This window comes from Anolis carolinensis, chromosome 2 (assembly GCF_035594765.1).
Source record: "Anolis carolinensis isolate JA03-04 chromosome 2, rAnoCar3.1.pri, whole genome shotgun sequence".
Classification (NCBI taxonomy): Eukaryota; Metazoa; Chordata; class Lepidosauria; order Squamata; family Dactyloidae; genus Anolis; species Anolis carolinensis.
In genome coordinates this window covers 250,893,276-250,920,444 of record NC_085842.1, presented here as the reverse complement: position 1 = coordinate 250,920,444, position 27,169 = coordinate 250,893,276, and the positions used below count along the sequence as shown (strand labels likewise).

The 27,169-nt window shown below is 40.3% G+C and overlaps 2 protein-coding genes across 7 annotated transcripts in view; both read left to right on the top strand.

Moving 5' to 3' along the window:
* Positions 1–686: 686 nt before the first annotated feature.
* On the top strand, positions 687–15,835 carry LOC100563651 (queuosine 5'-phosphate N-glycosylase/hydrolase). Of its 2 annotated transcripts, XM_008103252.2 has the most exons (6): positions 687–834; positions 2,343–2,438; positions 9,336–9,681; positions 10,649–10,908; positions 14,408–14,603; positions 15,289–15,835. In XM_008103252.2, exons 3-6 carry the CDS (start codon positions 9,348–9,350, stop codon positions 15,519–15,521), a joined length of 1,023 nt encoding a protein of 340 aa, XP_008101459.1. In that variant the 5' UTR covers positions 687–834; positions 2,343–2,438; positions 9,336–9,347; the 3' UTR covers positions 15,522–15,835. The 2 variants fall into 2 exon arrangements, with proteins under 2 accessions (XP_008101459.1, XP_062828094.1); XM_062972024.1 differs by lacking the exon at positions 2,343–2,438 and having other exon boundaries at positions 759–834.
* Positions 15,836–19,567: 3,732 nt separating this feature from the next.
* The window catches only part of kif27 (kinesin family member 27), a 30,262-nt gene continuing 22,660 nt past the window's right edge, over positions 19,568–27,169 (top strand). For 2 of the 5 annotated variants that reach the window (XM_062972027.1, XM_062972026.1), the window contains exons 1-3: positions 19,570–19,727; positions 23,925–24,320; positions 26,717–26,917. In XM_062972027.1, the coding sequence (XP_062828097.1) occupies positions 24,023–24,320; positions 26,717–26,917 (499 nt within the window). In that variant the 5' untranslated portion in view covers positions 19,570–19,727; positions 23,925–24,022. Of the gene's footprint in view, positions 19,728–19,924; positions 20,029–23,924; positions 24,321–26,716; positions 26,918–27,169 lie in introns of those variants that run through there. The other 3 variants (XM_062972028.1, XM_062972029.1, XM_008103253.2) reach the window with 3 other exon arrangements.

The window sequence follows — 27,169 nt, the reverse complement described above, 5'->3', positions numbered from 1 at the left end:
GTTGTTGGAGGCAAGTGTGAATATTGCCATTATTCACATTGATTAGCATTGAAAAGCCTTGCAGCTTCAAAGCTTGGCTGATTCCTTCCTGAGGGATACTTGGTTGGGAAACGTTAGCTGGCCCTGATTGTTTCCTGTCTGGAATTCCGGTCTTCTGAATGTTGTTCTTTATTTTCTGTCTTGATTTTTGAGGGGTTTTTTAATGTTCATTTTCATGGTTTCCTCCTTTTTGTTGAACTTGTCCAGAGGCTTGTGGATTTCAGTGGCTTCTCTGTGTAGTCTGTTGTTAGGCATTTCAATGCTAATCAAGGTGATTAATGGCAACATTCACACTTGCCTCTAGCAGACAAGAGTTCTTTCTCTCACCCTGGACCTTACACAGATATATAAATCCCCTTGCCTAGTTTCCAACAGACCTCAACAACCTCAGGATGCCTGCCATAGATGTGGGCAAAACGTCAGGAGAGAATGCTTCTGAAACCATGCCGCCCAGAAAACTCACAACAACCCAGTGATTCCCTTCTCAAAAAACTTTAGCAGGAGTTGGGCCTAGAAGAAAATAGAAGTTGGGTCGGGGAAATAGCAAAAGCGGAGGGACGTCTTCGTTTCCAGTCAATTCTCTGACTTGTCATTGTGCTGGGAAATGAAAGCAGCGAGGGAGGCAGGGAGGAGCCCGCCCTGAAAGGCGCCTGTAACGAGCGACGTTCGCCTCCCGAGCCATTGGCTTATGCAAATCAAGCCGTTCTGATTGGGCGGCGGTAGGAAGGAAGGGAGTGCCGCGACGTGGGTGGCCTCTTTGGAAACAGCGCGAAGCCCCTCTGGAGTCCTGCGCAGGTAAGGGGGGAACCTGCGGAAGTGATGAGGTTGTCTGGACTCGGTGGGAGTCGTTTGCCCAGGAGTCTGCAGGGCAGGGGTCCCCAAACTAAGGCCCGGGGGCCGGATGCGGCCCTCCAAGGTCACTGACCTGGCCCCCGCCTTCAGTTTTAGACTTAGGCTTGCCCAAAGTCCGAAATGACTTGATGGCACAACAACAACAATCCTACTTAGCTTGGCTATCTCTTTGGCCAGAAGCAGGCCCACACTTCACATTGAAATCCTGATAGGTTTACACAGTATGTTGGTTAAAATTGTTTTTATTTTGAAATATTGCATTGTTCTTTAATTTACTAATACTGTGCAATCCTAATAATATAATATATTGTGTATACATATAATATTGGTAATATATTATAATGTAATACAATATAATATTTATTTATTTATTACAGTATTTCTACCCCACCCTTCTCACCCAATAGGGGACTCAGGACAGCTAATAATAATAATACAATATAATAATAATGTATAATATAATAATATTAATTATATATTAGCTCGGGGCTGTGGCGCAGACGGGAGAGCAATGAGTCACTGACCAGGAGGTAATAAGTTTGAGGCCCGCTCGGAGCTATGTTGTTCGTCTTTGTCCTGTGTTAAAAAGGCATTGAATGTTTGCCTAATATGTGTAATGTGAGTCCCCTTCGGGGTGAGAAGAACGGAATATAAATGATGTAAATAAATAAATAAATTATATATCAAATGTAATACTAATAATAGTGACACAGTACAATATAGTAATATATAATGCTAATATTGTGATACGCTAATAATATAATATATTGTATTTACATAGTAAGCTGCTCTGAGTCCCCTTCGGGGTGAGAGAGGGTGGGGTATAAATGTAGTAAACAAACAAACAAACAAATACATAATTGTTCTTGGGGTTCTTGTTTTTTTTGCACTACAAATAAGACATGTGCAGTGTGCATAGGAATTTGTTTGTATATTTTTAATGATAATTTGGCCCCTCAACAATCTGAGGGGCCATGAACCGGCCCTCCACTTAAAAAGTTTGAGGACCCCTGCTGCAGGGGTTTCCCCACCGGCGCCAAGGAGAGCCGGGAAGCAGGCCCAAGAGTGGGGCCCACATGGAAGGGGGAGAGGAGGCGCTCTCTGTGTGTCACCCCCACATCCTTCCCGCCAAAATAGGTCCCGGGAAAAGAGAGAGAGAGAGAGGGAGGGAAAACACCCTGGGCTTGGCACATCCCTCCCAGAGGCCGGTTTGTAATGTAACAGTGCTCCATGCAGTCATGCCGGTCACATGACCTTGGAGGTGTCTACGGACCACGCCGGCTCTTCGGCTTAGAAATGGAGATGAGCACCAACCCCCAGAGTCAGACACAAGTGTACTTAATGTCATGGGAAAACGAGCACCAACCCCCAGAGTCAGACACTACTAGACTTAATGTCAGGAGAAAACCTTTACCTTGACTCTCTCTCTCCCCCCTCCTCTCTCTATATAGCCTACCTTTAGGGGCCTCCGATGGTGCAGCGTGTTAAAGCGTTGAGCTGCTGAACTTGTGGACCGAAAGATCGGCCGTTCGAATTCGGAGAGTGGGGTGAGTTTCCACGGTTAGCCCCAGCTTCTGCCAACCTAGCAGTTCAAAAACACAAAAATGTGAGTTGATCAATAGGTCCTGCTCTGGCGGGAAGGTAATGGCACCCCATGAAATCATGCCAGTGCCATGACCTTGGAGGTGTCTACGGACAACGCCGGCTCTTCAGCTTAGAAATGGAGATGAGCACCAACCCCCAGAGTCGGACACTACTAGACTTAATGTCAGGGAAAAACTTTAACCTCTTTTACACCTTAGATCTAATACTAACATTTAGGAAACACTGTATGAATACCAAGCAGAAATCAGCTATAACATCCTGTGGAAATGTGCTTGCAGCGTATGGGGTGTAGACCCAAAATTAATAAGAACATAAGCCCTGGCCTTGTCTTACTCAACTTCTGAGTATGCCTGCCCTGTTTGGCACAAGTCTGCCCATGTGAAGCAGGTGAACATAGCATTGAACAAAACATGCAGAATAATCACAGAATGTCTCAAACCTACACCTGTTGATAAACTCTACTATCTAGCTGGCATTACCCCCCCCCCCCCCCCCGACATGCGACGGGAAGTTGCTGCTGAGAGAAATAAGGTTGAACACTGTGAAAGCCATCCTCTGCATGGCTATCAGCCTTCTCCCAGTAGACTCAAATCAAGGAAAAGCTTCATGAGAACCACCACTCCACTAAATGTTCCCCAAGCAACTGCAAGAGTATCTCTCTTGGCAGGAAATCCCAACTGGATGGCCCCCCACAAGGGTCTTCCTCCAGGGGCAAAGCAAGAATGGGCAACTTGGAAGTCCCTGAACGGACTCAGAAGCGGAGTGGGCAGATCAAATGATATCCTGGCCAAATGGCACTACCTAGAAGGATTCTCCACCTTGTGTGACTGTGGAGCAGAACAAACAACTCTACACCTGTATGGAACTCACTGCCCATCGAAATTAGGCAAGCCCCCACTCTTTTAACCTTCAGGAAAGATTTAAAAACCTGGCTTTTCTGATGTGCTTTCGGAGAGTAACTATTATACACTTCTTTTGTTACTCCCCCAACATCTACCCTCTAGATTGTTTTTATCTTATGTCCCTAGTCTCCGTGATTGTATTCTTATCCTTTTCTCACCCCAAGTTTTAATTAAGTGTCTCATGCGGCCCGCCCTGATATATATATATATATATATATATATATATATATATATATATAGTGTTGCATTGTATATGATTATTTATTGTATTGTTTAATTGTATTATGATATGTTGTTTTATATTTTGCTATATTGTACTGTTCTGGGCATGGCCCCATGTAAGCCGCCCCGAGTCCCTGTTGGGGAGATGGTGGCGGGGTATAAATAAAGTTTTATTATTATTATTATTATTATTATTATTATTATTATTATTATTATCAACACAACGACGTTGTATGGCACAGCAAACAAGATAGATATGCTGGATTTCGTTTCGCAAAACCACAAGTCGAACACTTCCCAAGTGTCTAGGACTGTGTGATGTATTTTCTGATGATGTGTGCAGATCCCAGTAGGGTGGCCTTTTGCAGTTGGCAGATGGTGATTTTGTCAATGTCTATTGTTTCCAAATGCCGGCTGAGATCTTTTGGCACAGCACCCAGTGTGCCCATCACCACCGGGACCACCTGTACTGGTTTCTGCCAGAGTCTTTGAAGTTCAATCTTGAGGTCCTGATAGCGGCTGAGTTTTTCCTGTTGTTTTTCTTCAATGCGACTGTCACCTGGGATGGCAACATCAATGATCCAAACCTTGTTCTTTTCCACAACTGTGATGTCTGGTGTGTTGTGTTCCAGAACTTTGTCAGTCTGGATTCGGAAGTCCCACAGTATCTTTGCATGTTCATTTTCCAATACTTTTGCAGGTTTGTGATCCCACCAGTTCCTTGCTGCTGGGAGGTGGTACTTGAGGCATAAGTTCCAATGAATCATTTGGGCCACATTATTATTATTATTATTATTATTATTATTATTATTATTATTATTATTATTATTATTATGCTTGCCCACAATGCCCTGCCTCATGCACAGAGGAAGAACTGTTGCAAGCTACAGAAAATGCAGTCACTGTTGCCCGTTTTTGGTCAAAAATTATTTAGCCGCTTTTGTTCCCTCTATTTTTATCAGTTTTATACTTATTTATGGAATGCTTTTGAAACAAAATAAATAAATAAATCACAAGGACTTTAGCTTTCTCTGCCAGAAAGGTCCAACTACAATCTCAGGGTGCCATAATATTGAGCTATGGCAGTTAAAGTGATGTCAACAATACCTGTATTTGGGTATACCTATATAGTGATATCTCGTGAGATGGGGCCTAAGTCTAAACACAAAATTCATTTCGGATGCACATCTAAACATGAAATTCATTGATGCTTCATATACGCCTTGTACCAATGCAGTAGGAGCCCCCGGTGGCACAGTGAACTGCTGAACTTGCTGACTGAAAGGTTGGTGGTTTGAATCCAGGGGGCAGAGTAAGCTCCCGCTGTTAGCTCCAGCTTCTGCCAACCTTGGAGTTCGAAAACATGCAAATATGTGTAGATCAATAGGTACTTCTCCAGCGGGAAGGTAACCGCTCCATGCAGTCATGCCAGCCACATGACCTTGGAGGTGTCTATGGACAACGCCGGCTCTTTGGCTTAAAAATGGAGATGAGCACTAACCCCCAGAGTCGGACACGGCTAGACTTAATGTCAGGGGACAACCTTTACCTTTACTACCCATGCAGTATTTTTCATAATTTTGTGTATGAATCAGGGTTTGTGTACCCTGAACTATCAGAAAGCCAAAGTATCTAAGGAAACGGGCAAACATCCATTGCAGAGCAGTGGTTTCTTCTAGCAGTAAACAGGGATTTCTGTGCTTCGGTGGGATTACCTTACCTTGAAGCAGCCAGCCACGGTTACCTGGGAGACCACAGCTCTTTGCTTATCTTCTCTCCAAGCATCTGTTTAGATGGATTAGGAAGCAGGATGGAGTCGGAAAATTGTGGACCTCAAACAACACCTTTGGTGACTTCGATTATTTTAAAAGAACAAGTGCTCTGTTAGCCATGATACCCATGCAACTCTTTAAATGAGTTGATTCTCTTCCTATCAGCTCTCTTCAGCTTTCCCAACCATACATAGAAATCTAAATATTATGGCATGGATGATCCTGACTTTGGTGTTCAATGATATACATTATCTCTACAATCGAGGATCTTACATAGTTCCTTCATGGCTGTTTTCCCAAGTTTTAGTCTTTTGATCCCTTGACTACAGTCTCCATTTATAACATAGCCATATATAATTGTATTGATGTTTTCATCATCAATTTTTAAATTCTGTAAATCGTTTGTGGTTATTATTTTTTGTGTTTTAATGTTCAACTGCAACCTTGCTTTTGAAGTGTCTTCCTCGACTTTTCCCAGTAATTGATTCCCAGTAATTTCTATACTATGGTATCATCTGAATATCCTGGAGCCCCCGGTGGCGCAATGAGTTAACCCTTGTGCCGGAAGGACTGCTGACTAAAAGGACAGAGGTTTGAATCCAGGGAGCGGGGTGAGCTCCCATCTGTCAGCACTAGCTCTCCATGCTGGGACATGAGAGAAGCCTCCCACAGGATGAGAAAACATCAAACATCTGGGCGTCTCCTGGGCAACGCCCTTGCAGACGGCCAATTCTTTCACACCAGAAGCAACTTGCAGTTTCTCAAGTCACTCCTGACATGAAAAAAAATCTGCATTATCTTATATTTTTTGTGTTTGTTTAGCTAAGTTTCACATAACCTTCCTCCAAGTATTCCATGATTAAGGCGAATCGATAATATGATAAAATGCATTCTTGACTGACCCTGTTGCCAATGGGAAACCATTCTGTTTCTCCATATTGTTTCCTAACAGTGGCCTCTTGTCTTGATTACAGGTTACACAGGGCAATTAAATATTTGGCACACCCATTTCTATTAGAGTGATCCATAGTTTATATTCAGAGTCAACACACACAGGATTGTTGTGTTTTACCCATTGGTAAACTGTAGACTATCTTATCCAGTTCACACTCCTATGTTCAGCCCCTTCTCTGCCACTGTAATTGCACGCATTCCCTTACTTGACATTTGCTTTGATATTTTCTTGATCCATTTCTCAGGCTATGGGACCTTATTACCATATACAGGCTGTCCTCAAGTTACGAACAAGATAGGTTCTGTAGATTTGTTCTTAAGTTGAATTTGCATGTAAGTCAGAACAGGTACATTTTATAACTGTATCTCCAGTCAAATATATATATAAAGAGAAAGGGGTGGGAGCCCCCAGTGGCGCGGCAGGTTAAACCACTGAGCTGCTGAACTTGCTGACCGAAAAGTCGGCGGTTTGAATCCAGGGAGCGGAATGAACTCCCGCTGTTAGCTCCACCTTCTGCCAACCTAGCAGTTTGAAAACATGCAAATATGAGTAGAAGGAAGATAACGACGCACCATGCAGCCATGCCGGCCACATGTCCTTAGAGGCATCTACGGACAACGCCGGCTCTTCAGCTTAGAAATGGAGATGAGAACCAACCCCCAGAGTTGGACAAGATTGGACTTAATGTCGGGGAGAACCTTTACCTTGACTCTCTATATATAGGGGGGGGGGGGAGGGAGGAAGTCATCTGGTGTGTTGTGGAAACAAAGATTGGTGAGGAAGCTTCAATGGAGGCACCTTTTCCCATGATAAATCTTCTAGGAGTGAATTTCTGTTCTGGGCGATAGATTTTTCTCAGCCCTGTTCTTAACTAAGAGTCATTTGTAAGTTGGGTGTTTGCAACTCAGAGACTGCCTGTACCTGCTTACCCCCATTTCTTATTGTAGCTATAAATAGTTTTTTTGTTCTCCTTCCCTTCCCTGATTTTAGTGCATCAAACTTCATTCTTTCTGTGGGACTCTATGCCATGCCACACCCAGCAAAGTTGTTATAAAGATAAAGAAATCAGAAACTATAAAATAATCTTAAAACATTTATTTCCAGCACTCAAATGCCCATAATGTACTGTATATACACATATATCAGTTGACATTATTTATAAATTGAGGCAGGGTTTGAGGCCAAAATTATGAATTTTGATATGACCCAGTCAAAGTTTATTCCACACAGTGGGTAAAGCACTAATGCTGCCTTAGGAGACCAGCTGCCCCTGTCCACCATTTTTTCCCTTTCAGGCATTCAGTAAGGCCACAAGCAGTATCATGGCTGAGAACAGAGGAGGTCAGTGCTTATTTTAATTTCTCATTTGGGAATCTGAGATCTGGCCTTTTGCTACTCAGGGAAAGAGGTGGCACTCTTTTTTTGATAAGTGCTAAGGTACAGTATTCACATTGAACTGTGGATAAGTCAACCCTGGTTTTTATGGCAGTTTTGGAGCCCCAGTTGTAAACTGGGTCTTGCAGAAATGTATGAGGCATTTCAAAGACCAAAGGTTTTGTAATTCCACTTGTCATGGAGAGGCCCAAGGAACTTTATTATTAGTGACTCAGTTTGGCATTGGAATAACAAATATTACTCAAATTGAACCTATACGTGTTCTGAAAAAAGTGGCACAATCTATATATATAAAAGAGTGATGGCATCATGGCGACTCACAAAACAACAAAAGTACAGGCCCCCCAACCTCAAAATTTGACAACACAACCCATCATCCACGCCTCAAGGTTGATACAACAAAAAGAAAAGAAAAATAAAGTCCTAATTAGAGGGAGAGCAATAATTTTTTTTATCCAATTGCTGCCAGTTTAGAGGGCTAATCTCTGCCCACTTGGTTGCCTAGCAACCAAGGGACAGCCAGGTTTCAATTAGGGGAAAGGCAGATTTAGGCCTCACTTAGGCTTCTTCCACAGATTATCTAATTTGCACTGGATTATATGGCAGTGTAGACTCAAGGCCCTTCAACACAGCTATATAACCCATTTATAATCTTATATTATCTGCTTTGCACTGGATTATCTTGACTCCACACTACCATATAATCCACTTCAGTGTGCATTTTATACAGCTGTGAAGAAGGAGCCTCATATAATCCAGTTCTGAGCAAATATAAGATTAGAAATATACAGTAGAGTCTCACTTATCCAACGTAAACAGGCCGGCAGGATAAGTGAATATGTTGGATAATAAGAAGGGATTCAGGAAAGGCCAATTAAACATCAAATTAGGTAATCGTTATACAAATTAAGCACCAAAACATCATATTATACAACAAATTTGACAGAAAAAGTAGTTCCATGCGCAGTAATGCTATGTAGTATTTACAGTAGAGTCTCACTTATCCAACACTCGCTTATCCAACGTTCTGGATTATCCAACGCATTTTTGTAGTCAATGCTTTCAATATATCGTGATATTTTGGTGCTAAATTCATAAATACAGTAATTACTATATAGCATTACTGTGTACTGAACTACTTTTTCCGACAAATTTGTTGTCTAACATGATGTTTTGGTGCTTAATTTGTAAAATCATAATATATTTGATGTTTAATAGGGTTATCCTTAATTCCTCATTATCCAACATATTCACTTATCCAACGTTCTGCCGGCCCGTTTATGTTGGATATGTGAGACTCTACTGTACCGTATTTACAAATTTACCACTAGAATATCACAATGAATTTAAAACACTGACTACAAAAGCATTGATTATGAAAAGGCAGACTGCGTTGGATAATCCAGAACATTGTATAAGCGAATGTTGGATAAGAGATTCTTCTTTAATATGATGTTTTGATGTTTTACCATTCTTGTGGGAGGTTCTCTCATGTCCCTGCTGAAGCTGACAGAGGGATCTCATTGGGGAGATAGAGCAGGATAGATATATAGTTATTATATGATTATTAACAGCAGTGTTATCTTTATTCAGAAATATAACAACATGGAAGCATTCTTGAACCCAAAAGAATCTGCCAAGTTCATTGCTGAAAATAGCAAAGATGTGTACATTGGAGATGATGGTGTGCAGAAAGTTGCTGAGATGTTATTTGATAAAGTTATAGAGAAAGAGTTTAGTGTGGCTGGATGGAAGTCTCATGAGCTGAATCCTCAAGCAACAAATGAAGATGCAGTCAATTGGGTATTCCTTGCTGATGCCCTCAATTTTTCCTTTTGGTCTGAACATGAAGACCACAAATGCCTGGTGAAGTACAAGGGCAAAGCATACAGTGGCTACTGGTCTCTTTGCGCTGCCATCAACAGAGCACTCGACGAAGGTTAGTTCCTACTTACTTTCCAAATAAGAACTTCTGGATCAGTGACCCTGATTTAAGACAGTAAAGGGAACATTTATGAACTTCCAGATGTTATTGTTATTTCATATTGTATCATATTCTCTGCATGAGGGCTCGAGACATCTCCCAGTGCTGTTGAACTGCAAGTTGCATGTTCCTCACCATTGGCTATGCTGGTTTGCAGCTCAACATCTGACCGATTACACAGTTGTTACCTCTGATTTTGAGGGATATTCAAAACTCAGTTCAAGACAAAATTTTGATGGGTTGCTCAATTATGTAGTTTGAATTTAGATTCAGCTTCTATGGTGTTATTTCTGAACAGGCTTGTCTCGTTATTCATAATATAGGGTGCTGAATCATAAGGTCCAAGGATCAAGTTGTAATATGTTTATGTAATATGAAATTCTGTCGTTTTTTAATTCAAAAGTAACCATAGGAGACAACCCCAGAGTACAACTACAACATATATTTTAGGTGCAGGTAATTTTTCTTCTATCCAGCTGATACCTCCCCACCAGAATTCCTCATGTGACCATTCCATAGTATTAATTAATTAAACCCTTCTATTGGTGACCATGTGAGTTTTTTGGTATTGATTTTTTTATTACTATATCAGATACTTCGGGGGGGGGGGGGGATGCCGGAATTCTGGTTGTAGCTAAGGAGGGAAGGATTAAAACTTGATACATTTGTTTTATTATTATCTATTTTTAATTTTGTTTGCTAAGAAGTTTATCTTGAACACAGAAACAATAAATAAGAAATAATATTGTTGAACCAAATAGAAATAAAATCAGTTGGTTTTATTCTGAGGTGAGCTGACAAAGAAGTAGACTTTTACTCTAGTAATTGTGACTGTAAACATAGTCACTTGGTAGTTGAGATATAAATAAATAATGCTTCATTGTTGTATGTTTATTTGTTATTTTATTTTACTGTTTTCAAGGGTTGCCCATTACAAGTGCTTCCTATTATGCAACTATAACACTGGAACAGGTGAAGCATGTTTTTCGCTCGGATACAGATGTCCCCATGCCGTTACTTGAAGAAAGGCATCGTGTATTGAATGAGACCGGGACCATTCTCTTGGAGAAATTTGGGGGCTCTTTCCTCACATGTGTTAAGAAAAGCGAAAAAAGTGCCCAGAAATTGTTACAGCTAACAGTAGAAAATTTCCCATGCTTTAGAGATGAGGCTACATTTCAGGTAAGATTCCTGAGCTTGGGAATATTCCTTGTTGCCTCCTAGAATACATTGTTACATGTGACAACGTTGCTTAATTTTTCTTGGCCATGGTTGTAGCTATTACCTGTTTGAGATGAAATATCCCTATTCACCCTGATTTTTAGTGTAGCACATTTTTTCTATCTTTTAATGTCTGCCAAATTTCAGCCCCAGACAGCATTGCTGATGGCAGTGAATGCTAGTATTTGCAGTTCAACAATATCTTTACTGTGCATCTGTACCATACCATCTGTAGTGAAAAGAAAATAATATTTTATTACAAAAGCATTACAATATAGTCACACTGTGTTGCATGCTTTATTCTGTTTATCAAGGCTAGTGTGATCTTTATCATATTCCTTTTGTTGTGTGCCTCCAACTTAAAGCAGCACTATCACAGCACTTTCTTAACAGGATTTGTTCAGAGGGGCTTTTGCAAATCTAACATTTGCACTTGCATTTAATTTGCATCAGTTACAGTTGCATTTAATTTGCATCAATTTAGAGTTGTAACAAAAGCATGGTGGCTGCATCAGTTCTCAGTAGTAACGAGAGTGTGTTCATATCGACAACGTAGATTCTTGCATGCTTAGCTGTAACTGCTTCAGATTGTTTCTTTTTGTGAAGCTGTTTCATAGATCAGCCTGACTTGTATCATTGGTTTCCATCATATTTGCACTACAAATATGATATATGCAGTGTGGATAGGAATTTGTTCATTTTTTTTTCAAACTATAGTCCGGCCTCCCAACAGTCTGGGGGACCATGAACCTGCCCTTGACTTAAAAAGTTTGAGGACCACTACTCTATAGAGATAAAAAGGCATATATGTGTTCGTGTACATTTATATAAGCATATAGATTAAAACAAAGCATATCTTTGCATCTAGATTGATTTAGATATGTATAAATTACAGAGATCAAGTTGAGGGTTATTTATTAGAAAAACAGTTGTTTAACAGCAGCCAGCAAATGTTATTTGAAACATATAATATGAGTTGATCAGTCAATTATGTAATAGATATGCCCAGAATTGGGGAAGGGTGGTGGTTCCATCGCTGTTGTTTTTGGACTGGTTACGTATCAGCCTCCGTAATTTGAGGGGCTTCCAAAGCCATGACTTGTGCATTATAGCAGATCGAAAGGGTTTCTACTTTCATTTTGCGATTGAAACATCTAGGTGGTCTCCTTAGCTGTCACCCCATAGAAATACAAAACCCACGAAAACACTTGTTAATGCTTAATGCATAGAAAAAAAGCTTAATGTTTTAAGGGCTTTAAAATGCATTAGCATAGCTTGGTTTTTTATAAGAAGTACAGAGTGTTTTCAAAGTCCAGGCTTCTCTGAAAGCTTCAGTAATCAATAGCAAAGTGCAGGATAGGAATAAAGCTATGTCCTTTTATGCAATTGGGCTGTAATTTTAAGAGAGGGCACTTGACTACTTTCTTGTACCAAGTGGCGTATTCCAAAGGCAGACCAAATTTTCACCATCGTTCTAACATAATAGATGCTAGTATTGGTCCGCATTGTCAACCCAGTTTCCCTAGCAACAGATTGAGATCTTACAAGGCAAGCTTTGCTCTATAAAAAAGAAATAAGAGATGGGATTAAAGTGCTGCAAATTAATTTAATATAACAATTTCAATAATAATGCATTTATAAAAATAATTTCATGCATAATAATCTAGTGTCCTGATCTTGACTATATTGTGTAGAAATAAGCCATGTTGATTTCAGTGCAATTTCCACGTAACTGTTTGAAATGCAGCCTTAGGATTTTCTTCGCATTTTACAAAATATAATGCAGGTATATGAGAGTTTGTTCAACCTGTTTCAGTTGCGCATTTTGTCACTGGAGCACAAGCAAGAAAAGCTAATATTCATATGAGTACTAAGTATTGATTCAATTTGCACATCTTGGCTGTATGTAATGAGCAAGAACTTGGATCTAGATTCTTCCTGACAAAGAGAAATGCTGTTTTCATCTGCTGTGGTGCTTTAATGGTTGAACAGAGGAGGCTTTGATTTCTCATTCCCTTCTCCTCCCTGTATTCCCTTTTGTTTCCCCAAACCTGCTTCAGAGGCTGTGGGACCCTTCAGAACAGAGGGCTTGAAATTGCTTTTAGACTCTTCCTTCCTTTCTTTCCTTCTATTTCCCTCATACACCTTCTCCATTTTATTCTTTCTTCTTTCCTTGTTTCCCCCCATACACCTCTCCCCCTCTTTTTTCTTTTCTTTCTCATTTTTCCTTCCCTCATATCTTTTCTTCTTTCCTTTTTCTCCAGTCCTTCTTTCCCTCCTTCTTTCTTCCCTGCTCCATCTCTCCCTTCCTTCCTTCCTCCCTCCCTTCCTCTCAAAAACATCACCTTTCTTTCCACTAGCAACAGCCTACGAGGGGTGGATCTACACTGCTCTATAGCCTAGGATCTGATCCCAGATCATTTGCTTTGAGCTGGATTGTATAAATCTACACTGCCAGATATTTTGGGATAAACAGATAATCTGGGATCAGATCCTGGGATATAGTCCCAACCTTTTTGGGCTTCAGAAGAGCCCTTAAAAACATGGCTATGTGCCCAGGCTTTTACGGAATAAATGACAAAGATGACACGGACTGGCTTATGGATATAGCATGAGGTTTTTTGGATGAATGGATCTCATCATATGTTTTTAAATTTAGACATTGTAATTTTATATTTCATAATTTTAATTGATTTTATGTATTGTTTGATATTGATTTTGTATAGGCATCAAATTGTTGCCATTGTTGTAAGCCGCCCTGAGTCCCTTTGAGTGAGAAGGGCGGGATATAAATGCTGGGAATAAATAAATAAATAAATAAATAAATAATACAGAGAGGGCTACTTTAGTTAGCAGCTGCAGCCTTTGTGATATAAATAGACAAACACACTTTGACTTTGGTATATGTAAATTACCAAAAATACAGCTGCTGTTTTTTAAAAACAATGTATTTATTTATTTATTAACTTACTTACTTCATATTTACCCTGCTTTTCTCATCCCACAGGGGATGCAAGGCGGCTTACAAACTCTGGCAAAATTCAATGCCGCATGGACATAACGATAAAATACCCCATCAAATTATAAAAACAGTTAGACATATGAGCAATTAAAACACATAACAATATAACAGATTAAAACTATATATACCATATAAAGTGCCAAGTCTTGATCTCAAACTTATCCATAGTCATTTTCCAAAATCCAAACTCACTATTCAGGCTGTTGAAGTCTAATTCCATAATATCTTATTCACCAAACACCTTCAGTTGTTTCAGTTGGCTTTATCTGTATAAAATGTGTATATAGGCTATGATCTATACTTATAGTCAGAACTTTTGTGGTTTCTTGACAACAACAATTTTTACTATTGGGGGAAAGACCTGGTGCCTCCTTACTAAAACATGCCCAAATAAATAAAAAAGCATTACAATGTTGGTTTGTATATTTTCTCTTTCAGGGAAGAAAAGTGGCTTTTTACAAACGGGCCCAAATCCTTGTAGCCGACACATGGAGTGTGTTGGAGGGAAAAGGAGATGGCTGCTTCAGTGACATTTCCAGTGTGACCATATTTGCCGACTATAGGTTACCACAGGTGCTGGTTCATTTGGGAGCGATGAAATACTCTGATGAACTGATGAAAAAACTCAAGGAAGGTATGGCACTATTCAGGATCACAATAAATTCTTATGCTGTACAAGTGTGCATAAATATCCCTTGTCAAGATAATAGAAAAATCTTGAGTTTACAGGATTGATAGTCCTGTGACAGGCAACATTTTTGAGCCCGTGGAAGTTTACAGTTCTATGTAGCAGGGTTGGACAGCCACACGTGGTCTGGAGGCTGTATCCACCCCATTTTCCATCCTAACCAGGCACATTGAAACACTTAAAATTAATTGGGTGCTCATTGCACATTTTGAAAAAGGCTTATTTTGGAGCCAGTAAAGGTATGATACTTTCCCCCAAATCATGTGAGATGGAGAATCACTTTCCCTGAAGGCTTCTATGGGTGCAGTTCTCCATTTGAGAGCTGGATTTTTTTCTGGTGGTAGGAAGGTTGGGCCATGCTGGAGTGCTAAAGGGCCACATTCTGTCTCAATAGATCACATAATTCCACATCTGATACACACCATTGTTGGTCTCCAATTCACGTCACCTATAGCTAGACCATGCCCAATACTGAGGGGCGATCATTCAACATCTAGAAAGCAACATATTCCCCATGTCTGCTATACCCCTTGGGAGTAAACTCAGTAGGGTTTATCATCCTGAAGCCAAGTTAAAGTTTTAATATCTTGCCAATCCCTCTTCTCACTGATGCCTTCCTTGTATCTTGTAGGGCACATGTTCCAATCTGGAGACAAGCTGGAGGTTGAAATCCGAGGCTGTTCTATTTGGTGCTGTGAACTCATTTGCAAGCGTTTGCTGGACCTTTATAAAAAGAAAGGCGAGGATATCCGTGACAAAATCAACCCTGTTCTCCTGGATTATTATCTGTGGGACTATGCTCGGGATCATCGGGAAGATATGGCAGGAATTCCTTTTCATCGCGTACGGTGCATATACTATTGATACAATTTTCATGAATGATACAATAGTATCAAAATATCTAATTTTTCTATCTACACATTTGAAATTTGCAAACAATACAAGAGGGAATCTGTTTTTATTATTCTGTATTCTATCTTTGTTGTAATAAGCTGGACAAAAACTTATGCCCATTTTATTACAATAAAGATATTTTTCTGCCACTCCTACAGTTTTATATACTGCTCCTTATTCTGATTACTTTGTATCAAGCTTGCCTGTCCTCTTATTGATGTACTGAAATTGCTGTTTGATTTCCAGCAATACTTTTTTTAATTCAATAAAAATGAGTAATATAATTAAGGTTTCTGGAGTCCTATATCATATAATAGAAACGTGGAGCGTGTATCTTTGTAATATATTTTCCCAAAGTTCTGCAGAATGTTGTCACATCAGCTGAAGTGGAATAATATTGCTATAAAATGGTAATACAAGATACTGATAGCTATATCCTGGAATAACATAGCTACAACCGTCCATCTTAAAATATTTCCTATATCTATGAATAACTGTGGAAACTGTACCGGGAAGAAAGCTAACAAGGAAAAACAACTCATTCGAATGCATGTTTCCCTTGGGGAAATGATGCAGGGTATAAATAAAGTTTTATTATGTCCACATCAAATCTCCCATTTGTATATATGGACAAACAAGTTATACAGCAAATAAAACTTGAACAAAAATAATTGTGCCACTTAGCATGTAGTGATGGATGAAATGTTTACACATGTTGGAAGTGAATAAAACACAAATGAATTGATTGGCTTAGAAATATCCAAAGCTTGCCCTCTATAGCGAAGCCAAGATGACCACCCTGAGACTATGGCACTAAAGTGATTTCACGAGAATACATGCTTCACTAGAAAACATAATGCTTATTAAGGTAGAAGGCAGCAGGAAAAGAGGAAGTTTTTCAGAACGCTTACACTTCAGAATTTGATGCCACTTTAGCTGTTATTGAAATGACAGACAAAGGTTTGAGGTAATGAGACAAAGAGAGTTCCGGTGGCTGTAGAAAAAGAGACGTTTATTTTCAGCAGCCAGAGAGAATATAGACCCTCCTGTCTCCAGGAAAAAAGGGTACAGAACAAAGAAACACAGGTTCTTATATACTATTTTTGCCTTCCTCTATCTACGTCATATAGGCATTATCCATCACCAATTAGTGTCAAAAAAAGTCTTACTTTGCACTTTACTAAAAGCTACTTTTGCATTTTCCTAAAATATAGTCTACTTTCAAGACCTTTGACCCTCCTTAGGCCTTATTTAAGGAATTCCTATCTCAGCTATCAGGGATCCATTAATTAAGGAATTCCCCCCTATCTTAGCTTGTCAGAGAGTCATTAGCACTCCTACATGGTGCCAGGTCTTATCTTGACATCCCAAAAGCCTTAATTTGTCTTTTGTCCATTAGCTTATCTATTCTTGTTGACACTTGACATATGTCTCTGGCACTTAGGGTGAACTTTGGTCTCTGCTTATGGAGAGACGTTATTTGCCAGGCAAGAGTGTATTTTGGGGCTATATGCATACAATCTGCTGGTGATTACATTTTTCCTATTCTTATTTCTAATATGATTACATTCAATATATAGTTTCCAATACAAGTATTATATTTTCTCAATACACCTTCATCATCATGGCTCTGTCCTCTGGAATCCTGGGGTTTGTCACTTATTGTGTCCCCAGAGCTCTCTCGCAGAGAAAGGTAAATATCTCACAAAACAACATAACATTGAGCTAGGGCAGTTAGCCCCTTCTACACTGCCATATAAAGTCCAGATTATCTGTTTTGATAATATGGCAGTGTAGACTCATATATACTGAGGGAGGTCATGCGGAGTTTTGGAGTTCGGTACCACCTATATGCGGATGACACTGAACTTTACTACTCCTTTCCACCTAAAGCCAAAGGAGCTGTCCTGTCCCTAAACCAGTGCCTGTCATCAGTAATGGACTGGATGAGGGCAAACAAATTGAAACTTAATCCAGTCAAGACAGAGGTACTTCTGGTCACTCAGAAGGCACTGGCAGATCTGGGAATAGGGTCACACTCCCACTGAAGACAGAAGGCCACAGCTTGGAGGTCATCCTGGACTCAGCGCTGTACCTGGAGGCCCAGGTGTTGGTGGTGGTCAAGAGGCCATTGCACAATTCAAACTTGTTCGCCAACTGTGCTTGTTCCTTCAGAAGCCAGATCTGGCCACGGTGGTCCATGGCTTAGTTACATCCCGTCTGGATTACTGTAACGTTCTCTTAGTGGGGCTGCCTCTGAAGAGTGCTTGGAAACTTCAGCTGGTCCAAAGAGCTGCAGCCAGGTCGGGTCCATATCCAGGGGCTGGCTACAGGAAGCAGACCCCCCCCCCCTTGTTTCGGCAGCTCCACTGGCTGCAAGTTTGTTTCCTGATACAATTCACAGTGCTGGTTATGACCTTTAAAGTCCTATACCAATGGTTCTCAACCTGTGGGTCCCCAGATGTTCTGGCCTACAACTCCCAGGAATCTCAGCCAGTTTACCAGCTGTTAGGATTTCTGGAAGTTGAAGCCCAAAACATCTGGAGAACCACAGGCTGAGAACCACTGCCCTAAACAGTTCAGATCCAGACTACTTGGCTGACCACAACGAACCTGCCCGGGCCCTGAGCTCCTCAGGAGAAGCCCTTCTCTCGGTCCCACCTCCATCTCAAGCTCGGTTGGTGGGAACGAGAGAGCAGGCCTTCTGACTCAGGAACTCCCTTCTTCCCGGGGAAGCCAGGATGGCCCCTCCCTGTTGCCCTTCCAGCGGCAGGCTAAAACCTTTTTATTGAGGGCCCTTCCACACTGCCATATAACCCAGAATATCAAGGCAAATAATCCACAATATCTTCTTTGAAGTGAGTTATCTGAGTCCTCATTCCCATATAATCCTGTTCAATGTGGGTTTTATACAGCTGTGTTGAAGGGGCCTCAGACAGGCTTTCAAAGGTGGTTTTTAAGATCAATTCAAGGGGTGTTGTGGTTTTAAAAAACATTTTTATGGATTTAATCTGAATTGTTTTTAATAATGATGTTTAATACTGTTTTAATATTTGTATATTTTAAATTGTAATTCTTTTAATGGTAGCTGCTTTGAGTCTCCTTATGGAGAGAAAAAGCAGGATACAAATATGCATAAACTCGACAATAATAATCCGGTTCAAAGCAGATAATGTGGATTTTCTACTTTGATAATCTGGATTATAATCTGGGTTATATAGCAGTGTAGAAGGGCCTCGGAGGGGGCCAAAGCTGATAGACAACTTGACTCCAGTTCATAATAGAATAATGTAATAGATTTTTTTAAAAAATACAGGGCTTGAAAACAAAACAAGACTGCAAAGAGTTTTTGTGGGGGGAAATTAAAAGGCTGATAATTCACACTTTCTGATTTGAACTGGATTAATTTAGTCTAGACTGTCTATAATCAATTTCAAAGCAGATCATGTGGGTTGCTGTGAGTTTTCCATGCTGTATGGCCATGTTCCAGAGGCATTCTCTCCTGACGTTTAGCCCACATCTATGGTAGGCATCCTCAGAAGTTGTTGAAGTCTGTTGGAAGTGAAGTTTATATATCTGTAAAATGTCCAGGGTGGAAGAAAGAACTCTTGTCTGTTTGCGGCAGGTGTGAATGTTGCATTTGGCCACTTTGATTAGCATTGAATAGCCTTTCGGCTTCAAGGTCTGGCTGCTTCCTGCCTGGGGGAGGTGTTGGGAGGTGTTAGATGGACCTGATTGTTTCCTGTCTGGAATTCCTCTGTTTTCTGAGTGGTGTTCTTTATTTCTAATAATGTGGGGGGGGGGGGGGGTTTGCAATGTAGAAGGGGCCTCAATCCGGCTCTCTCTCTCCCCTTCCCCATGTAACGCAAGTTTTTCCCGCTTCTTTCGGGTAAAAGAGATTTGTTGGGAGAGCAAAAGCGCGCACATTGGCCGCCAAGCCTGCAGGGGGCGGTGTGGCTCGTGGGAGGCGGCGGCAGCGCTCTTGCGAGCGGCTCTAATTGGGTGCCCGAGGCGCAAATGGGGAGTTCGTGGTTGCCTGGAGACCGGGTGTAAACAAGACTAGGCCGAGGCGGGCGAGTTTCAAGAGCGGCGGCCTCGTTGCCTTGGTCCCGAGGCCCTGACAAGGGGAGCTCCAATAGCGCAGGCTACGCAGAGGCCTCCCGGGGAGGGCTGAAGGTGAGCTGCTCCAAAAGGAGTCTGTATGTGGGGGCAAAGTGTCCCAAAGTATTATAAGACGTTAAGGCAGGCATGGGCAAACTTGGGTCCTCCCTCCAGGTGTTTTGGACTTCAACTCCCACAATTCCTAACGGCTTAGCGGCTGTTAGGAATTGTGGGAGTTAGTCCAAATCACCTGGAGGGAGGGCCCAAGTTTGCCCATGCCTGCCTTAACGTCTTATAATTCTGGATACGCACTCGACTAGACTTCTGTGTGTGTGTCTGTATTCCTGGTTTGAAACTATTTAATTCCTGAGTTGCTGTGAGTTTTCCGAGCTGTATGGCCATGTTCTAGTAGCATTCTCTCCTGACGTTTAGCCTGCATCTATGGCAAACATCCTCAGAAGTTTGTTCAGAGGTCTGTTGGAAATTAGGCGAGTGGGTTGTATATATATATATCTGAGGAATGTCCAGGGTGTGAGAAAGAACTCTTGTCTGTTTGAAGATAAGTGTGAATGTTGCAATAGCAAGCTTGATTAGCATTGAGTATCCTTGCAGCTGCAAAGTCAATGAGTGAGGGTATTTGCATAGAGGTAGGCTGGCTGTTGTTACTCAGGGGCATCCTTTGTTTGGGAGGTGTCAACTGGCACTTGATTGTGTTGTTGAAGCCTTTCATGGCTGGAATCACTGGATTGCTGTTAGGTTTTCAGGCTGCATGGCCATTTTCCAGAAGCATTATCTCCTGACGTTTTGCCCACATGTATGGCAAGCATCCTCAGAGGTTCTGAGGTCTGTTGGAAATTAAGCAAGTGGGGTTTATATATCTGTGGAAGGTCTAAGGTGGGAGAAATAACTCTTGTCTGTTGGAAGCCAGTGTGAATGTTGCAATTAATCACCTTGATTAGCACTGAAAAACCTTGCAGCTTCAAGGCCAGGCTGATTCCTACCTGTAGTCTGACGTGATGGTTGTCAGAGTAGTCCAACATTTCTGTGTTCCCAAATAATAATCTGTGTCTGGGTTGGTTCACGAAGTGCTCTGCTATGGCCGACTTCTCTGGTTGAATTAGTCTGCCATGCCTTTCATGTTCCTTGATTTGTTTCTGGGCAATGCTGCTGCGTTTGGTGGTCCCTATGTAGACTTGTCCACAACTTCATGGTATATGGTAGACTCCTGCAGAGGTGAGAGGATCCCTCTTGTCCTTTGCTGAATGTAGCATTTTTTGGATTTTCTTGATGGGTCTGTAGATAGTTTATAAGTTGTGTTTCTTATCAGCTTCCTTATGCGGCCAGTGGTTCCCTTGATGTATGAAAAGAACACATTTCATCTTTTGACGTCTGTGGTGGAGTATCCATTGACCTATAGAGACGAGTTTAGGTGGTTCAGTTCACTTTGGAGGAGGTGGGGTTCACAGATTCTTTTTGCATGGTCTTCCAGGGCTTTAATTGTGCTGCTTTTTTGACTTGGGTGATGGTTAGAGTTTTTATGTAGGTATCTAACCCTGTGTGTGGGTTTCTGTAAACTGTGTGACCCAATTGTTTGTTGGGTTTGCAGATGACATGGGCATCTAGAAATGGCAGTTTTCGTTCCTTTTCCATGGTGAATTGGATGTTTGGGTGGATGCTGTTGCTGTGGTCCAGGAACTTGTTTAGTTCTTCCTCTTCATGGCTCCAAATGGTGGAGGTGTCATCCACATATCTGAACCATATAGTGGGCTTTTTTAGCTGCTGTTTCCAGGGCTTGTTTCTCATAGTGTTCCATGTAGAAAGTTGCTATTACCAGGTTAAGAGGGCTCCCCATAGCTACTCCACATTGAGATATTATGATATATTGAGATATTATGAGGTATTCATAGGAAAACTATAGCCAAATGTGCTGCAGGATATCCTGCCAAAACAAAGTTTTTGCAGTTTAATAAAACATTTTCCATTTTTTAGAACCAATTAGAAAATGACATTTATAACCCAGGAACAAAAATTGCATCGTGTAATATTAATGCAAACCTTGATTTTGCCATTTTATATAAGGAATACTATTTTACTTTGTCAATGTATATTAACGGGCTTTGAGTATCTGTGGATTTTAGGGTACTGCAGCTCAACCCCAGGAGATACCAAGAGGCCATGGTATTATCTGCCTCACTGAACACATCTGCACCTAAATTTAGTCCTAGGAGGGATGCTCAGAACAAGATGCTTCAATTAACTTTTGTATCCACAGCCAGAGTCCTCCCATTTTCAAAACATCCCTGCCTGGAGGCAAAGTAGGAATCCTAATTGATGAGTGCAGGACCAGGTGTGCTGTATTGCCATTAATTAGCACAGCCAACTGCAAATGCTGTGGAGTGTCTCTTCTTCGGTCTGACTGAAAGCAGTGGGATTTGTTTTTAAACAGGCTTAGATTATAAACTGATGTATGGATATGCAGCTCAGTTTTAGCCAATTAGTACTATAACTGACTATTTTCATTAGTCTTCTTGGTTGCTCCAACCCACTGTTATTTTATTTATATCCCATCCTTTTCCACTAAGATGTTCAAGATGATACACATGGTTTCCCCATCTTCCACTTTATCACTACAACAATCAGTCCGATGTAGGTTAGATGGTGCCGAGCCAGTATGACTGAATAATCTCAGTAATCATTTCAAATTGGGTCTCCTGCGACACGTTAGTAAACTATAAAATATAGCATTCTTATCCTGTAATCCCCTGCCTATTGAAGGAAAATGATAGGCTCAAGAAATGTAGTTTGTATCAGAACTGAACAGTGAAAAATGTGAAACTAATCCTATTCCCATGTGATCAACTTAGAAGAGTAGAATTATCCAAGTATGAGAGGTGGGTGTGTTGTCATCGTCCCTCACCTCTGTGGATAAGTGTTTAGCCTTATAAGGGTGTGGGGCATACAACTTCCAAAGGATTTTTTTTTATTAGAAGTTCATTACAATCGATTAATTAACACAAGAGAAGAAGGGTCGAAAACAATAACTGAATGGGTTTTTCAGAATTGTTCTTTGCAGCAGTCAGGCGTACTGCACTTACAGGTGATTAAATATCCAGTAAGTCTACAAAAAGGCACTGGGGCAAAGTTACATCATCTGATAATAGTAATGTTACAATGCCTAGCAGATGTCCCTGACTCCCATGCAACATCTGCCACACAATACAGTACTGCTGTTATGACTACTTTCTATGGCACATATACTGCACATAATTATGGTGCAGTCTGTACACAATTGAGGAACAACTAGCTTTGCACTCCAAAGGATCAGATCTTTATATTAATAGTACTTAATGAGAACGTGCCTTGGGAGTGCTTTCAGGAATGAAACAATGTTTTGAGATTTGCCCCTTCATTTATTGTTGCAGTGTGTGTGTACCAGAAAGTAGTGTAAGATGAAAAGTGAGTTGAATACCTTTTTAGTTGGAGTAAAATACTCTCCTGAATAGAAATTCTCAAATCATTTGTGTGCCAGAATTAAAAGCATTGCACGTAGACTTGGGTTGGAATTAAGTAAGTAAGCACGTAACTTTATTTTTCTATCCCGCCACCATCTCCCGGCAGGGACTCGAGGCGGCTAACACGGGACAAAGGCCCGAAACACTAGACAAAGCAGAACAATTAAAACATATTGCAATAAAAACACAGTAAAATCGACATTATACAAAATAATTACATTAAGCAAGACAGTACCTTGAACCATAAAAACTCATTTAACATATATGATGAGTTAAAAATCAGATAAAATAAGATGGGCCACCAGGTTAGTGTGTGTGTGGGGGGGGGGATAGTGTGGAGGGGCCATTTGAACTAAAGTGCAATAGTATAGTTCTAAAGTGCTTTGGGGCCAAAGGACAAAGTGCAAACATTTCTCGACTGAAGGGGTGGGAGACGGACATCCAGTTTATTATAGGAAAAAGGGACATGTGTGAAAGAAGGTGTATTAATCTAAATTTTAGTCTTGGGGACTGAATTATTCAAGGCCAGGTTTTTAGCTGCTTTTGAAAAGAAGCAAGGGTGGGTGCCTGCCTGATCTCCCTAGAGAGGGAGTTCCAGATCCGGGGGGCCACTACTGAGAAGGCTGAAAGTTTCTTCAAAATAAAATGAGAGAATGTGTCAGGCCAACGTATTGTAATTTTAAAAAATAACCTTTATTCAGCAATGCTCTGTAGTTAAATGAAAAATCATTTCTAAAATGATGATTTTTGCGTACTATAGATCAGTACTGAAGACAAAATATTATGAAGAAAGAAATGCAAGGACATCTCCCAAAGCGAAGTGGAACACATTAAACAGCAAATCACGCACAAACTGTCATGGAAGAAGTTCCGGTTAAAGTAGCAGTGAGAATACGACCTTTGCTTTCTAAAGAAGCACTTCACAACCATCAAGTGTGTGTGAGATTAATCCCAAACACTCAGCAAATAGTCGTTGGAAAGGACCGTGTTTTCACTTTTGATTTTGTTTTTGGCAAACATTCCACCCAAGATGAAGTTTATACAACATGTATTAAGCCATTAGTGGCATCTCTGATAGAAGGATATAATGCTACTGTTTTTGCCTATGGACAGACAGGCTCTGGGAAGACTTACACCATTGGAGGAGGTCATGTTGGTATGTTCTAAAAAGCTTATGCTTTATTGCTGTACTAGTTTAGTTTTTAAAAAAATAAAAACATTATCATATCTTATAAGTAATGCACTACAATCAGCATCACATCACTAGATAAAAACACAAGAAATATCTTTTCATAAGCTTTATTAAGGCAACTGTGGTTCCTGACTTCTATTCCCCTTAAAATAGAATAAGACAAAGGTTTTCCAATCAAAAATTGTGTTGTTTCCATCTTTAAAAATTCAGGTTTATGCAGTGCAAAGATTGCAATCTGGCTAACATCATTTCTATAATAATTTGTATCACACTGAAACATTATTTATGTAAATTTTAAGTTTGAATCAGTAGGTCTGGGTAGTTTTATACATTGTTAGAATGTAGATTCTGTCAGTCTTAGCATCTGATGAAATGTGATAGGAATAGGTCGCTGGTTCTCAACCTGTGGGTCCCCAGGTGTTTTGGCCTACAACTTCCAGAAATCCCAGCCATTTTACCAGCTGTTAGGGTTTCTGGGAGTTGAAGGCCAAAAATCTGGGGATCCACAGGCTGAGAACCACTGCTTTAACAGGAGGCTATATTACTTTGAGTGTATTTGTGGCATTATGCTAAAATTGTAATCCTGCTATTCAGATATTAATGATGTGTTTTGGTTGTTTTGGGAGATAGTAAATGGGGCTCCCTTATGTGTCCAGTGACCTGGGTATTAAAATTAATTATGTTAATCTCTTTCACTAATGAAGTCATTGAATACTGAATTTATTCTCTTAAATTGTGCTCCCAGCCATTCTAACAAAGAAGTGTGCTTTTAATGTTGAGTCTTGCAGTCAGAAAATAAAATATTTATTTTAAAATGCACTACATTTTCAAGAGAATTAGGATTTTGGCTTTTAAAATATACTTAAAATTATTAAATGATTTTGTTTAGGCTAAAAGCTATATGCAAGATTTAAGGTTACAATATGCTTCAAAAATTTCCAGGGGCTTATGGAGCCCTCCAGAGTTTAAAGGTAAAGCTTTCCCCTGACGTTAAGTCCAGTCATGTCTGACTCTGAGGGTTGGTGCTCATCTCCATTTCTAAGCCGAAGAGCTGGCGTTGTCCATAGACACCTCCAACGTCATGTGGCCAGCATGACTGTATGGAGCGCCGTTATTTTCCCGCTGGAGCTGTACCTATTAATCTACTCACATTGGCATGTTTTCGAACTGCTAGGTTGGCAGAAGCTGGAGCTAACAGCGGGCGCTCACTCCACTCCCGGGATTTGAACCTGGGACCTTTCGGTCTGAGTTTATTTGACTTCAATTCCCAGTTTTTCTCATGATGGGTTATACTGGCTAGAACTGCTGGGAGTTGCAGTTTAGCATTTTGAGGGTAATCCCCTTCCTACCCTTGTATTAAAGCAATTTTTTCTTTTGTTTTAAATAATGTTTTTTCTGTCCAATTGTTATAGGCTGCTGATCTGAAACTACTTAATTTGATGTAGTAACTGGGTAATAATAATACTAATGCTGTAATACTAATATGTTGGAAGACTTTAGATTATTTGGTTTTAGGAGTGCAAATTGGTGACTTAATTTAATTTGGCATTTTGCAAAAATCTAATTACTGCCATTGAGTAGCAATGATACTGATACTAATGTTTACCTTCTGTCAAAGGAGGAGTTTGCAGATGCTCTCTTGTATATCTATTTCACATCTGTTGCATGGAATAGTGCATGCATGAAATCAGATGAAGGATTAACTAGAAAATGGTACTCAAAGGCACCTAGGTAATACAACATATGTTTTTCTTATGTCACCTACTCACTGTCTGTAACATCCACTGGCAAAACGTTAGAAATGAGTTTGCAGAAACAATCCCAGGAACTCCCCAAAAGCATGACTTGAGGATTGATTGATCCTTTGGAACAGGAGCTTAAGGAGAATCAGAGGATCAAAAAAACCCAGACAAAGGCAACTTCTGCAGATGAAGGTCCTATTTGCAGAATGTCTGATCTTCATATTACTACTTGCCCCCATGTAGAAGTCTTCTAACTTTTATGAAAGAAGTTCTTTCTTATGGAGAAGTTCTTAGGATTGTTAGTGGAAGAAAAGAGAAGTGGAAGAAAAGGGAAGGAATCAATTTCTGCAGAATTCCTTTAACCTGCATGAAGTTGGATACCACCCTGTATCATGTTTAAAGGTGTGGTATCAAGTGTTATTCCCAGATGTAACCAAACTCTTTGTTTTCTAGTAATATATTTTACTTCTGTAACCTTCCTAACCCACCATTTCATGTCCCCTAATCTCTTGTACTAAGGGCCTTCATACTCCTTCATAACGTTTTGATATGTCCAAGTGCATTTGAATCTGCAGATTTGACCTGTGTGCTTGGTTCACATTTTTGCTTACATTTTAGCTTCTGTTGCAGAGGAAGAGAGAGGTATAATTCCACGCGCAATCCAGGAAATATTTCAAATTATTTTTGAAAACCATAATGTTGACTTCACTGTGAAAGTTTCTTACATAGAGGTATACAAAGAAGAAGTCAGAGATCTTCTGGAACTAGAGACCTCTATGAAAGATTTACACATTAGAGAAGATGAGAAAGGCAATACAGGTACAGATTTGAACACAAAATATGGGTTTGCTACTTGCCCGTTTTAGAAATGTGTATTAAAAATTTTTTTTAACCAATGCATATTCTTTATGGTTTGAATGATTTACTGCCATATAATTGTGCTTTAACATTACATTATTGCTTTGGAAATATTACACAAGAAATGGTTACTTTTGTTTTGGTGCAAATTTAATTTCTAGTCTAGCTCAGAAAAAAGGATATGTGTATAATCATGGAGAATGTTGTGTATCA